This window comes from Metopolophium dirhodum, unplaced genomic scaffold, assembly GCF_019925205.1.
Source record: "Metopolophium dirhodum isolate CAU unplaced genomic scaffold, ASM1992520v1 scaffold4, whole genome shotgun sequence".
NCBI classification, from domain to species: Eukaryota; Metazoa; Arthropoda; class Insecta; order Hemiptera; family Aphididae; genus Metopolophium; species Metopolophium dirhodum.
In genome coordinates this window covers 51,313-67,434 of record NW_026869928.1, presented here as the reverse complement: position 1 = coordinate 67,434, position 16,122 = coordinate 51,313, and the positions used below count along the sequence as shown (strand labels likewise).

At 35.0% G+C, this 16,122-nt stretch overlaps 2 protein-coding genes across 2 annotated transcripts; both read right to left on the bottom strand.

The window, feature by feature from the left end:
- Positions 1–849: 849 nt before the first annotated feature.
- Positions 850–5,522, bottom strand: LOC132953442 (zinc finger MYM-type protein 1-like). The gene is made up of 3 exons (XM_061025868.1): positions 4,209–5,522; positions 3,384–4,109; positions 850–1,200 (listed from the first exon to the last, which is right to left on the bottom strand). Exons 1-3 carry the CDS (start codon positions 5,520–5,522, stop codon positions 850–852), a joined length of 2,391 nt encoding a protein of 796 aa, XP_060881851.1.
- An 8,843-nt stretch (positions 5,523–14,365) lies between these two features.
- LOC132953441 (uncharacterized) lies at positions 14,366–15,868 on the bottom strand. The gene is made up of 3 exons (XM_061025867.1): positions 15,864–15,868; positions 14,627–15,372; positions 14,366–14,553 (listed from the first exon to the last, which is right to left on the bottom strand). The coding sequence occupies exons 1-3, from the start codon at positions 15,866–15,868 to the stop codon at positions 14,366–14,368; spliced, it is 939 nt and encodes a 312-aa protein (XP_060881850.1).
- Positions 15,869–16,122: the final 254 nt, after the last annotated feature.

The following is a 16,122-nucleotide window of genomic DNA, read 5'->3' as shown; positions in this document are numbered from 1 at the left end:
GAAAAAAAACAGGAACAGTAATTTATAACAGTTATTACTCTAGTAGCAATAACAAGCTGTTACTTGAGGAAAAAAATAACTGTTACGATTATTTTGATTATTTGAGTTTTTAAATTTGGCCTTACTGACTCCGTGTTATATACTGTTACTGCTGTTACTGGCTGTTACTGCTATACCGCTGTTATTGTCTGTTAAACCTGTTATCAGTATTGTAAACTATTGTTAGTTGTTATCTGTGATTGTTATTTGGTTATACCAGTTATACTTGTCGTTATTGATATTTGTGAATTTGTGGTAATTGTTATAAAATTGCTACTTAGTACTTATTGTTGTTACTTTTTATTTGAAATATTTTAATTTTTGGTATAGTAAGTAATACAGTTAATTATAAAATAATAAAGAATATCAACCACAAAGGCTCAAAATAATAATAATTAGTAGGCACTAGGCAGCTTCATACCTCTAATATAGCTTAAAATTTATAATAATTATAAAACAGTGTTCATAAAAATAATATCAATCAAGTAACTATTTAACTAAAAGTTATTCATACAAATAATAAATAAAAAAACTGATATAACTTATAATCATAATTATAAAATATATCAGTAACAAAAACATAATAAACAAGCTGTCATATAGTATATAAAACTGATAATGTTTGCTAATATTTATAATAATGAAATAATCCTTATAAAATCCTTTTCAGCAAAAAAATTGTATGTTGTTAAAAACATTATATTTAAATACTATAATATAATAAATGTATAGTAAAAATAAAATATATAAATAAGACAATCTTAATATTATTAAGATATTAAATTGGAATTTAAATTAATACTGTAATATTTAATTTGAATTATAGTTGAGGAATAAAAGCATTTTAACTTTATCATTTTTCAAACGACAACGACGGTCATTTAGAATTAATCCAGCCTTTAAGAATACTCTCTCACACGGTACTGATGTACCTAAACAGCATAGTGTTCTTTTTGCTAGTATGTGTAGATACGGATAGTTATAACTATTTTCACGCCACCAATTTAACGGATCGTTATTTCTTTGCAGTATAGCAACTTCTAAATAACGTTGGACTTCAATGATTGCACGAGATGTTGATGTTCCAGAAGGTTGTACCTCAGCTGAGTTACGATCAATTGTATCCCAAATTGATATACTTTGATGTCTATACTCTGTATGCTATTAGTTGCGGAGGACTGCTTGTTGATAGATATGTTTGACTTGGGCGGCATTGCGCCGCGATGTTATCTACGGTACCAAGGTCGCGTGCGAGCGCGGTGCCTGGAACCGTACGCTTGATAGTTAAACGATCTAATTAGTTTGAACCGTGCGCTTAATAGATTATCGATCTAATTAGTTTTAACACTTATTTTACCGTGTAGGTTTTCACTTACGGTCGATTTGAATTAGAGTTTTATGCAAATGCGTGGATTAACTTCCTTTAGATTTTGAACTAAGTTAGAATAAAATCGGTTACGAATTGCACTAGGTAGAGTACGCATGGCGCGGAGCAATTAACAACGGTCTGCAACAGGTTTTAAATAATACAATAACAAAATAGAACTTATGGAATATATGGGATGGTTCTTTTATACTTGAATTAGACAATTGTAATATAATTTACCTACATTGTATACTATGTAGGTAGTACTAAATATATTACAGTTTTTAGGGCAGTTGATTGTTTGAGGTAATATAATTTCCTAATTATAAATTTTATGTATGATACAAAGCTGCTGCAGATACTATATAATACAATAATTATTATAAACTAATAGATCTAAATGTATTTAATTAAATTCTGGCAGTTAAATTGTATAAAGATATGGCTATACTATTTGATATTACTTATGTAGGTAGGTTTAGTTATGAGTATTAAGTGATCAATTAAACTATTTGATAAATAATTAGCTACATTTATTAAGCATCGTTTGATAGGTTCAATCATTAGCATATAATCAAATTAATAAAATATAACAAATATACACAGCTAATGCTTTTATTATCTTATAATAACTAAACTAAATGTATACTATGTAGTACCCACTTCATTCATTACAGATTTTAGGTGAGTCAAATTTGTTGTAGCATACAAATGATGATACAGATTTTAAATAATACAATATTAATAAATAAAATAAAAATGTATGTATTTAATTAAAGTCTGAAAATTAAAATGTATAATTATATGACTATATACTATTTGAAACAACTTATATAGGTAGGTTTAATTATGAGTATTATATGAAATCAACTATTTAATACATAATAAATTAATTACTCGAATAGACAATAGTAACATAACTAACGTGCATATATACTATGTTGTGCTTAATATATTACAGTTCAAGTGAGTTTGGTTGAGGTAATGATATTGTGAGGATACTATATAGGTAGGCCAGCCTAATAACCTCAGGGGTTGAAGCCTTTTTTAAATAAAAAAAAAAACTAATATATAGGTAGGTTTTGAGCCCATGTTAAACGACTATGTGGTTAAATAAAATAAAAAATATAAAATAAAATATAAAATATTTCAGTTTTTAGGTGAGTCAAATTATCTATATTTATAGACAAAATATAACTTATTATGTATTTAATTAAATTTTGGCAGTTAAATTGTATTATGATATGACTATATACTATTAAACTATTTAATAATTCATATTTAATTAATACTATTTTATTATCTACACATTTATTGAGCGACCCACCTATATTATTTAACAAGGGCTGGATAATATGGTTCTTTACTTGAATAGACAATAGTACAATATAACTATATAACCCACTTAATTCATTAAAGTTTTTAGGTGACTTGATTGGTTGAGGAAATTAAAAATTATAATGCTGCAGATACCATATAATACAATATTAATAAACAAATAGATCTTCATATATTTCAGTAAAATCTGGTAGTTAAATATTGTATAATGATATGCCTATACTGTTTGATATTGCTTATGTATAGGTACGTTTAGTAAATATTGTTTTTAAATAAGTAATTGATAAACAACAATTATTAATTTAGCGGCGTCACGTCGTTATTACTATATGCAGGCTTGAATATATGCCCTCGCAGTGGCGGCTCGTGGGGTTCGTTGAAGGTGGGGCACAAATATTTCCTTCTTTTTCCACTATGAGAACTTTGAACTTACCATCAATTCCTGTTGATTTTTTAAATGAAATAAAATTTTTTTTTGATACCTTTGATACCAAAACCTTATACTCTTATAAAGTATCTTGCAAAACAAATAATTAAAAAAAAAATTATGGTTTAAAAATAAATATTGAATATAATTATTATGCCGTTATAATATAGTTATAAGTTATAAGTACTTTTAACAATTAACACAATATTATACAGTAGTTATATTTTTGAATTCCAAATCGATCCGTCTGTCTTTTTTCTTCATGAATACTTTGATGACTTCTTCATTAAAATTTGATATTTGTTTCACCATTTTCTTTTCAATTGATAACATCGCTAATGCTGTTAATCGCTCTTCTGCCATACTATTTCGAAGAAATGTTTTTATCCTTTTCAATGTCGAAAACGATCTTTCTGCTTCTGCAGATGTCATAGGTATTGTTGCTATAATACGTATAAGTTTAAATGTTTCTGAAAATATTTGTTCCAAGTTGTTATCAATAATAAACTGTAGTAAATTAACAGCACCTATTACGCTACGAAAATCTGTTCGTTTATATATAAGTTCCAATTCAGTTTGAAGCTTACTTTTATTTAAAAAAGGGTAAGCTTCAATTGTTTCATCAACATATGTTTGTGGAAAACTTTTTTCATACAAAGGAAATTCAGTGGACATAAATAATAGAGACGCGTTTAAATGAGCTTTATATTCGAACCTATCTTTAACACAGACAATAAGAATATCACAGACTTCTTTTGCAACACAAATTCTAGAAAGTAGTGTATCATCATCACGTTTTCTTTTTGGTCTACATTGAGTTACTTCACCTGGCATTTCATTTTGAAAATTATCGAAATTTTGTCTTTCTTTTTGAATATTTTCTTCAAATCGAGAAATGGCATTTTTCACTTCGATAGAGTCAATTTTCCGTTTTTGCAACTGGTTATATAATATATTTACATGTGGCATTAAACAATGAAAAACATTTAACCAAAATATAAATTTTTCATCATTTAACATTCTACGTATAGCGCACGCCTGATTAATTGCAATATTTTGATTAAATGTATTTTCGATCTCTTCCATACATTCTATTAATAACTCACGATTTTCGTGTACAGTATTAACAATACGGCTTTTGAAGTTCCATCTTGTATTTGATGATCGAGGGATTCTATGGTTAACAACTTTATCCAAAACGGCAACTCTTTGCGGAGAATTAGAAAAAAAATTAGTTACATCAGTCAAGTTGGAAAAAAAAATTCTTACATCACGGTTGTGCATTGTAGCTTGACTTAAGATTAAATTTAACTGGTGGGCATAACAATGAACAAAATGTGCATTTTTATATTCATCTTTTATAAGTTTTTGAACGCCGGAAAGTCGACCACTCATCACAGCAGCTCCGTCATAACTTTGCGAGATTAATTTGTCGTGGTTTTCTGTTACTTCTTTTAAGTTATATTTTATGCACTCTGATAGTGACTTTGCATCATGTCCAGATGGATTAAAAAAGCCCCAAAATCTCTCAACTGGCGTACCATTGGATAAAATATAACGAAATATTATGGACATTTGAAATTGTGCTGATACATCTGTCGTTTCGTCAGATATAACAGAAAAGAAATCAGCGTTTTTTATTTCGTTTTTAATATTTTGTCGAATAACAAATAGCATACATTCCAACATTTCATTTTGAATTATTTTAGAAAGGCCTTTAAATACTGTAGACTGTTCGAGGTGTAATTTTAAAGTGTTATCCAATTCAGAACTAAAATTAATAAGTCCGCGAAATATTCCTGGATTTTCAGAATCTGACTTCTCATTATGCCCTCGAAGAGCAAGTTCAAATGCACCACAAAATTTAATACAATCAATAATTTTAGATAAAATATAACGGTTGTTAGTTACAGTTTCATTATGTTTTTGTATACTAAGCCTAAATGCATTTGAAAGTTGTTGCCTTATATCTTGTTTACCCAAAAGTTTCAAATTTAAATGCGCATTTAAATGTAAACTTGATTTTATGTGTGTACTAATTTTATCGTTCAAATGAGCTAAATCATTTATTCCGTTTTGTGACCAATTTTTATCACCAGAAGTACGACAAAAAAGTATACAAGGAAAACAAAACAAACGGTTCGTTTTAGAACAACCACATAACCAACCATGTTTTGAATAAATGTCTTTATTAAAACTTCTTTTAAATTCTCTAGACTTTGTTTTCTTAATTTGTATTATATTTAAATTTGGCATTGGCCTACCTTCTTTTTTTATTTCAATATTTTTCTCAAGAGGTAAACTTGAAAAGTGGATATTCAGTAAATGCTCGACCGTAACATATGTATCCATGATGACAAATGATAAAAATATTTAATTAATTAGGTATTAATCACTATACACTATGCACCATACACTAAATAGTAAAAATACCACCGATAAAGTGATAAATGACAGTACAAAAGTACTAAACGTTTAATAAAATAAACAAAACACACTTAACAGAATTATTAGAATGAACAAATAATAATTAATTGTTATCTTATCATGTTTTCAAAACCGGCGACGGTCGACATTAACAATACGAAGGCAATAGAACCGACAAAATATTATAAATCGTAATAAAAATAGAATTCGGGCACAATCCGATTGTGCCCGGCAATGCCGTATTAATTCGTGTCGAAAAGTGGGGGAAATCTAGTACTGTTGATCGGATTATCCGGGCACAACTTCGTTGTGCCCGCCGCCCAATGCGTATATATAGTATACACGTACCGTATCTAGGAGCACCCGTATTTGATAAAACATTGTTTTCGATAATATTCAAACTACCAAGTACCAACTTATATCATGATGGAAGAAATACTTAGTCAATATTAATTTTAATAATTGAATATACATTTTTCTTCTTTCTTCTCAATTTTTTAGGTGGGGCATGTGCCCGTGTGCCCTATAGCACGAGCCGCCACTTGTCGGAGGGTTAGATTTTTTCGCACATTATGGTTTAAGAGTCATAGATTTGACGTCAGTTTTCAACTCAATAGGTAGGCAGCTAGGTTTAGGCGTGTGTGCAGATGACTTGCGGGTCGTGGTTTCGATGCCGGCCGCCGGGATTGTCGTTAATTTGCGGCGGCCGTGATAATCCGTTTTTTTTTTTCGTTCTTTACCTTTTGCTATCACTTCATCCATTACTTAATTTTGTGTTTTCGGTGACAGTAATGAACGCTGTTCGCGATTCGACGTAGTCGGATTGCATACCTGACGACGTGACCCGGCCGTCACACATTTTCCGCTATCCGACGAAGTCGGATAGCCTACCCTATTACTACGGCGAACGTCATTCGAGGTGACTGACCTGCTAGACCCTCAAAAAAAGACGACGGCTATATGATTTGCATGGACGCCCGAAATGTTTTACAATTTTTTTCACGTAATGTATTACTTAATTTTGCGTTTTCGGCGACAGTAAAGAACGCTGTCCGCGATTCGACGCAGTCGGATTGCATACCTGACGAAGTTACCCAGCCGTCGCACATTGTCCGCTATCCGACGAAGTCGGATTGCCTACCCGGACTACTGAGGTGACTGACCGGCTAGACACCCTAAAAAGATAGCGGCTATATGATTTGCATGGACGCCCGAAATATTTTGAATTTTTTTTTTTTTTTTTTCACGTAATTAATTTTTGTGTTCTCGGTGACAGTAATGAACGCTGTCCGCGATTCGAAGCAGTCGGATTGCATACCTGACGACGTGACCCAGCCGTCGCACATTGTCCGCTATCCAACGAAGTCGGATAGCCTACCCTTATTACTACGGCGAACGTCATTCGAGGTGACTGGCCTGCTAGACACTCAAAAAAGACGGTGGCTATATGATTTGCATGGACGCCCGAAATGTTTTACATTTTGTTTTCACGTAATTTGCCTACCCGGATAACTGAGGTGACTGACCTGCTAGACAATCTAGCGAAACCTCAACCAAGGGGTTGTTGCGTTTCGCTGGGCACCGCGGGGATGACAGACCGCGGTGCTCGCCGAAGGCCAGGGCGTCCTCGTCGCCGGTAGATGGATACTGGCTTATTTATAAGCTTGCTAACACCGCGCCACCGTCACTCTCACGGCTGGTCAAGTGGACTGAGTGGCGACGTGCTAGTGGGTGCGGACGTGAACGCGAGGTCCACGGTGTGGCATGACGACAGACCGGACAGTCGAGGTGACATCGTGGTCGACTTCATAAGTCAGAGAAACTTAAAAGTCCACAATCAACCGGGCGTACCGACGTTCAGGAACCGCGGGTCGGCGTACCTGGACGGAACTCTGTCGTCTAACAACGTCAGAGTTGTGGACTGGTCCGCCACTCACGACCTGACGTCAAGCGACCATGCGTTGATCTGCTTTGACATCATTACACAGAATAGCGCCCGAGGGCCTCCTAGGGAGAACGCACAAGGCTTTAGCTGCAGCCGGACGGACTGGAAAAAGTTCAGAAAGACCTTAGCCGACAGAAGAGACGCTAGGATAAGGGAACTCGAGTGCCCGGACGTCGAGAGTAGTACGATAGCGCTCTCAGACGTGCTAAGAGAAGCGTGTGAAGCACACATGACTAAAAGACAGGAGACCAAGCATAGACCTCCTCCATGGTGGAACGGAACGCTGGGCCGAGAATTGAGCACCCTCGGCCGTTGGAAGGTGAAACTCAGAAATGCCAGCAACGCATTCGAGCGTCGGGCTGCGCGCGCCAAGCTCAAGAGGCTGAAAAAGGCCCATAAGAGAAACTGCTTCAGGGCCAGACGCAAAGCCTGGCGCGACTTTGTGACGGAGACGGGGAACGAGAAACCTTGGGGCCCCGTCTTCAAGTGGCTCAAGACAGGTGGTACTAGACCCTCTGAGAACCTTCCAACAGCCGTTCGCAAAAGCGACGGCACGTTCACCACGTCTCTAAGGGAAACCGGAGAAAAGCTGATGGATACCCTGGTTCCCTGTGACAGCTACGATAACGAAGGTCCTGAGCAGATAGCGGCCAGGACGGAGACGGGAGTGAGAGTCGGCTCCTTCAGTAAATGGTCTGAAAACCCTGGGCACATCGAACCCTGCGACGTTGAGGAGGTGAAAGGGGCCATATGGCGGATGGCACCTAAGAAGGCTCCGGGCATGGACGGTATAACGGCCGGAATCCTGAGGCAAGCCTGGCCGGTGCTCGGGCACAACATATCTGCGATATTTAACAACTGCCTCAGGGCGAAAAGATTCCCGAGCACATAGAAGGCGGCCAGGCTCGTGGTGATCAAGAAATCACCCGATAAAGACCCAGCGGAGGCCAAATCCTACCGTCCTATAAGCCTCCTACTCGTGTTATCCAAAGCACTCGAACATGTAATAGTAGACAGGATAAGACGCGAAACCAGGGCACCTCGAATTTTACCTGCCCGCGGACCTCCAGCCACATGCCGGCATATTCCCCGCCCAACTCCGACCGAGAGTTCACGGGCCCGGCCAACTCGTGGACGAACACGTGCAGGATGAAAGTCTGGCTGGGAGACACCCATCCAACTACAAGCACCAAACCCGAACATTCGGTACGGACACGGCATCCGGCAAAAGAAAACCGTACCACTCATAAAAGGTCGCATCGCGGCAGCGTAAACAACTGCCCCAACGTCGATGCTAGTGGGAAAAGAGTCGTTGTGAGTACTCTGGATAACGGATCCTCAAATCTCATTTCGCGGGTCACTGGGACGAGCCCTACTGAGAACCCGACCTAGCTAACGCCCGAACGGAATCAGTGCCCAGTGAGCTTTGTGGCGTGCGTCCGGCCGATGTGCGCGGGTACCTCGCGTGCTCGCGCTCACCGGCCGCGCGTTCGCGACTTATGTGGATGGCCTCGCGAAGACTGTGGAAGTAGCGCCTTAGTAGAAGGGGAGTTACTTGACTGGGTCGAATCCAGCGCTCGCCGACGCGGTTATACGAAACCCACCGATCTATCTTGTACAAGAGTAGCCGGCGGGGGACCGTCAGCCTGGCGCCAGGGCGCCCTGACGTAACCTGTCGGAGGGATGTTTCCGCGTCACCAAAGGCGTGAAGGAGCCGCCCTCGTGACATATGGCTAAAGGTGTAAAAACCCCCGAGGGAATGGTCTTATAACTCCCCGTCACACAGTGGTTAGAAATGACCTGCTAGACACCAAAAAAATCGCAGCGGCTATATGATTTTTTTACGAAATTTCGAATTTCCAGCGGCATAACCCGGGCTACCACGTCGAACCACGGTGGCCCTAACCTTATCACCAGACCTCCTTATCACACACCAACCGGCTCGAGACCGTCGACCAGATCAAAAGACCACTGCAGCTTCCGACATCGGTTAAAACTCTTCGCCAAATAAAAAGACGACGGCTATATGATTTACATGGACCCCCAAAATGTATTACAATTTTTTTGACTTAATTTTACGTTTTCGGTGACAGTAATGCACGCTGTCCACGATTCGACGCAATCGTATTGCATACCTGATGACGTGACCCGGCCGTCGCAAATTGTCCGCTATCCGACGAAGTCGGATTGCTTACCCTTATTACTACGGCGAACGTCATTCGTGGTGACTGACCTGCTAGACACTCAAAAAAGACTGCGGCTATATCCATGACGCCCGAAATGATTTACATTTTTTTTTCACGTAATTTATTACTTAATTTGCGGTTTCTGCAGCAGTAATGAACGTTGCATACCTGTTGCCGAGACATATAAGTCCAACGTCGAGGTTGGTGACTGACCTGCTAGACCCCAAATAAATCGAAGTGGCTATATGATTAGTTGGACCGTCCGAAATATTTGAATTTTATTACTTGATTTGGAGTTTTTGACGGCAGTAAAAAACTTACAGCCGGTTAACTAGTCGATTTTTCGTACTGAGTGAACCGCCAATGAAAAAATCGCATTTCCCGGACGGGCGGTCTCCCGGCGGCGGCGGAGCCGTCTCCGCGTTATCAACGCTCCTTATCACTCTTCTCGATTTTTTTCAAATTTTTTTCAGTTTTTCGAGTCTTACCCCCCCGGGGGTCCCCGGTCGGCCCTGTTTGGACCTTATTCGCGTTCCCCGTCAGATTTTGAGACCGCGCGCGCGTTTTTTGCCTTTTTTTCAAAAATTCGAGTTTTAGCCCTCTTCGACAATTCTCCGGGCCCCGTTCGCCCCTTATTTGCGTTCCTCAATAAATTTTTATGCCACGCGCGGCCACACCCCGTTCGCGGAGAGAGCCTTGGCGGAGAAATCCGTCGCCGTGGTCGCGGCGTCGTCACGTTATTGACAATTTTTCGAAAATGTTCGACGCAGGTCGCCTCAAACCCCCCTTTGAGAGGTCCGACCTCTGGGACGAAGACGTATTCGCGTTCCCCGCTAAATGTATATGCCACCTGCGGCCGTACTTCCTCCGGGACGGGTCCCGGGGCCATGGGACGACGCCGAGAGCCGAGTGCCGATATCGCCGCCGTCGAGTGGGTATTACTATATACAGGCATAAATACATGCGTCGGAGGGTTCGATTTTTTTCTTTCGTAAAATACCAAAATTTTACGTTTTTTTTTTTCAAAATTTGAGTTTTACGCCTATTGAAGACGTCGGACCTCCCCGTTGATGACTTCTTCCCGTTCCCCGCTTAATTTATTAACCGCAAAAATATGAAGTACCTACTACGTAGTAAAGGTATTATATATTTTTGCTCACGATTAAATATACAATACCTACCTACCTACATATGTGGTTAAATATTAAATATGAAATACCTATACTATGTAGTGGGTCCATAATATATTACAGTTTTTAGGAGAGTCAAATTTGGTAATCATACATTTAGTGTAGTATTCAAAATAAACTGCAACGGATTCTAAATATTACAATATTAATACAATAGCAAAATAAAACTTAATGTATCTAATTAAAGTCTAGCAATTAAATCGTATAAAGATATGGCTATATACTATTTGAAATAACTTATATAGGTTTGTTTAATTATGAGTAGGGAACGGATTTTATTGTAATAAAAAAATCAAAATATGTACATAAATATGTACTTATTTTTAATGAAATATGTAAAAAAAATATTAAAATATGTAATAACTGCTTAACAAAAAAAATAATATAAAGTGGCAGTTTCAGTATTTAGACTTGAAATTATATTTTTAATTTTTTCAAAATGTTCACAATAATACAGAGCTGCTTCTAACCACGTACCCCATCTCGTTAAAATAGGCTCTGGAGGTAAATTGAGATCGGGGTACAATTCTTTAAATTTTAAAACTCGACTTGGTGCTTTAAGAAATATTTTCTTAACCGTTGCTATTAATTGGTCTACGTCAGGGTAACTTGATCTTATTGTTTCTGCCACCCGATGAAAACCATGTGCTAAACAAGTGACATGTATTAGTTTAGGGAAAAATGCATTCAGAACATTACCTGCTTTACACATATACGGAACGGCATCAGACAAAAATAAAAATACATTTTCATATTTTACTCCTTCGGGCCATAATAAATTCATTGAATCGTTAAACAACTTAGCAATGGTTTTATGATTGCATTTATCTAACTGCTTACAATTTAAAAGAAACGAATTACAAGGCTCAGAACTAAGTTTACCAACAATAACATTACCCACATATCTACCATCCGCATCAGTCGACTCATCAATAGAAACCCAAATGGGTCCATCCTGTATATTTTGTCTAATTGATGTTAAAGTCTCCTCATAAATTACATTCACATATTTTTTCCTTATTGTACTTTCTTCTGGAATTGTTTTGCCAGTATATTGTTCTATAAAATCCTTCAATGCTGGATTTTTTAGTTTAAAAATTGGAATGTCAGCTCGAATAAATGCTCGGCATAAATCAGTATAAAATGTTGACAAATTATCATCAGAAGATGTAGAAGGCGAAGATGTTAAAAATTGTTGCTTAAATTTATTTTGACACTCTTTATTTTGTTTGTGTTTAGTGGTAGAAATATGTTGACTTACTTGAAAGCGCTGGCCTATTGATACCGATTTTTCACAACATTTACAGTATAAAACTTTACCATCGCTTCGAAATGTTTCATTCAGAAATTCTTTTAAATATGCGGCTACTTTATTATTGATTGAACTTGCAGCTTTAGGCATTCTAAACAATTTTGCAAAAAAAAACTTCGATGTAGGTACAAAGAAAAAAACAGATACGATACAAATAATTACATTAGATCAGTAACTAAACATACACCGAAGACTGAAGAGTGAAACCGTAACATTGAATAAACACGTTATCTACCCACTTGTCCACGGTGTATAAAGTACGTAAGTCCATTTATAGGTTAGGTCATAATTTATGAGTATTATATGAAATAGGTAAACTGTTTAATAAATAATACTTATTTTTTTGCAACGCACCTATATTATTTAACATGATCTGGACTATATGGGATGGTTTTTTTATACTTGAATTAGACAATAGTAATATAATTAACCTACATGTATACTGTGTAGATAGTGTTATTTATTTTTTTTTGCAATTATTGATTCAATAATTCATGTGCTTATTACCAGAAATGTATAATACAATTTTTACAATTAATTTTAGCGTTTATACTTTTCATTTTAAATAATCCGTTGGCAGAATACGGTTATTTCAAATAATAAGAGACGCTTGCCTACGGTATTGCGTAGCTTAATCGCGGTAGTTGTAATTATTAAAAACTAGTAGTTAAAATATTGTTATCTTTTATCTGAAGATAGGCCATAAACTGTGTGCACAATAGTTTATTGTCAATGGTACTAATTGGATAGATATCAATTCTGTGGTACTCGTTTTCTGAAGTACTGGAAAAACATGTCATAACAGCTATATAATAAAAATAACCCATATTATTGATAAAGATTATATTGAATATAAAATTTTATTATCATTATCAATTGAAGACCTGAGGGCAACAACATGACTTCTCCAATTTATACAATTTTTCAGGAATCGATTTAAACTGTTTTAAAAATTAAATAATAGTTTTAAAAATTAACAAAAAATATATTTAGATACAACGTCAGTACGTATAAGTAGTAGCCAGTGACAAGTTGTCAAATTCAAGTTTTTTTGTTCTAAAAAATAAAAAACAAAACTTGGAGATGTCTTGTTGTTGCACTAAGAAATTATATACATATAAATATTAGTAAGAATAATGTTATTAATATGAAAAAAATGTATACTTACCAGTAGTAGTATATATATGCCATTCCTGGCACAGTGCCTTATATAACAATAAAAGTTCAGAAAAACACCCGATATACAAAAAGTTCAGAAAATTGAAATGTAATAATAATTAAAATATTTTTTTGCAAAAATCCCCCCAAAATATTTTTTTACAAATCTAATTGCAATAATAATTAAAATATTTTTTCACAAATCTAATTGTAATAATAATTGAAATATTTTTTTGCAAAATACCCCCAAAATATTTTTCTCAAAACTTATGTCATAAATAATTAAAATATTTTTTCACAAATTGAAACGTAATAATAATTAAAATATTTTTAACAAAACTGAATGCAATATTTCTTAAAATAATTTTTAAGAAAATCTGAATGCAATAATAATTAAAATATTTCCCAAAATACTTATGTTATAAAGACACATTCCATGTAGGGTCAAGTGGGGTAATTGTAAACTAAATTCACAAGTTTTTAACATGACTTTAAACTATGGCTTTTTGGATAATTTTTCTTTTTTTCTTTTAGCATTATCATTGAGTTGCACATCTGAGAACTATAATTTGATTACTATACACAAAAATTTTCCATTATTTTATAAATTATAGCATATTTACAATTGCCCCACACATTTACATTTACCCCAATATTTTTGGGGCAAATGTAAATGAATACTTCAGTTTGTATGCATTGGATATGAATAAACTCTGGGGCAATAGTTATTTAGTTGTCATAAGTTTATTATTTTACATTGTCATTTAATTATCATTCATTTTTACATTTACCCCAATATTAATACCTGGCGTGGGGCAAATGAGAACCATCATCATTTTTATATTTATATATATTAGGGGCAATTGGAAATGAAAAAATAAAACTGATTTTATTTATAAATGTGAGAAAAATTAACGATTCTTTATTCTTTAAGAAACATCCTTATATATATAACAGTTAATATAAAGTTAAACAATTTATATGACTAAAAATATCCTAATACTTATGTGTGAACAATGCCCATCAAATAAAAGGAGAGCAGTTTGGCTTTCATTGTTATTATATTGACGAAGTTGTTGTACATGATGAACAAAACACTGACTAAACCAGTTAAAAAATACAGACTCTTCCATCCAACCGTTCTTACTAACAGCATAAAATGTTCCTGAAACAAATAAAAAAAAATATGTAAATTGGAAAAATAATGTATAGGTAACATCTGTTAATAAATAATATACCTGGATAGGCTTTAGGTGAGGTCCATCGAGCTTGAACGGCACATCCTTTGAAAACTATTAATGGTGGTAAATATTTACCATCAGCTGATACACATGCTAATACAGAAATTGATTCTCTACCTGAACCTCCAACTATACGATTAAAAGGTTGTCCTTTTTCACCAATTGCTTTTAGTTTTGAAGGGTCTGTGTGGAACCCACTCTTATCTGCATTAAAAAAGAACTCTGGGCGATTCTGCATATTATTTGCCACAACAACATCCATCAGTTTTTCATAAAAATCGTATACTACTTCTGGCTTTCTAGCATCTTTTCTTACTTTTTGTAGTTGTTCAGGTTTTTTAAATGATAATTTAGGATGCCATTTCATAAATCCGTAATACCAGTCATCTCCAGGAATACCATTTTTAAATGGTGTGATAAAATTACTTTGCTTAATAAAATGTCCAACTAATTCTTTAAATTCATTTTTATCGCATGGATAACCCATTTTTGATCTAGCTATTAAACATTTTTCAAGTACTAATTCTATCTCATCAGAGAAAACACGAGACCGACCAGCTTTTGTACATGACATTGGAGTTTTTCTTCCTTTTATACGGTTAAAAACTACTGCCTTAGGAACATTAAATTCTTCAAAAGCTTGATTATATGTAAGACTTCCGCTTTTAACAGCATTCACAGCTTTTTCTAAATCATTTGGAGTATAACTAGGGCCACTTCGTTTTTTCACATAATTTCTCACCCTAAAATAAAAATAAATATTACTAATACAATTCAAAAATTAACTTGTGAACTTGTTTATATCAAATAGTAAAAGCTTGGAATCAGAACATGAATATTTAGGTATTGTTTAACTACCATACATAATTTTTTTTAATATATTTTACTGTTCTCATTTACCCCAAATTAATGTTTACAATAACCCCGTAACCAAAATATTTGGGGCAAATGTAAATTGTAAGTTATCTTAAGTAATAGTTATTTTAAATTAATTAATTATAACTATTATGTTCACGGATGTATCAAGTTCAAGTTTAATGTATAATAAGTATAAATGTACTTACATTTTGAAGCAGCAACGCAAAAAATAAAAACCGGTACAAGTTAGTATCACAGTTTGAAATTAAGGTGATTTTCACAACAACAATTTATTAACATAACCTAAAAATATTATCAATTATCTTAGTGCACAACTCCGAAACACATGTCTACCACTATAAAACACAACAAATACGTCATTATTACTAAAACTAAAACTTCCAACAATGCTATTTTCAATTACCCCTATTTACAATTACCCCCCTTGACCCTACATGAAATCAAGTCAAAAATACAAATGATACTAGGGAGGGCGTTCGCCCTCTCTACTCTGTAATAAAAAATAAAGAGGTAGAAAGGTATACCTATATTTTTAAATTACCTTTTCCTATCAGAGGAAGTATTATTGTTGGGGTCGTGAATTCTGTTACAAGCAACTACAAAATTACCTATGA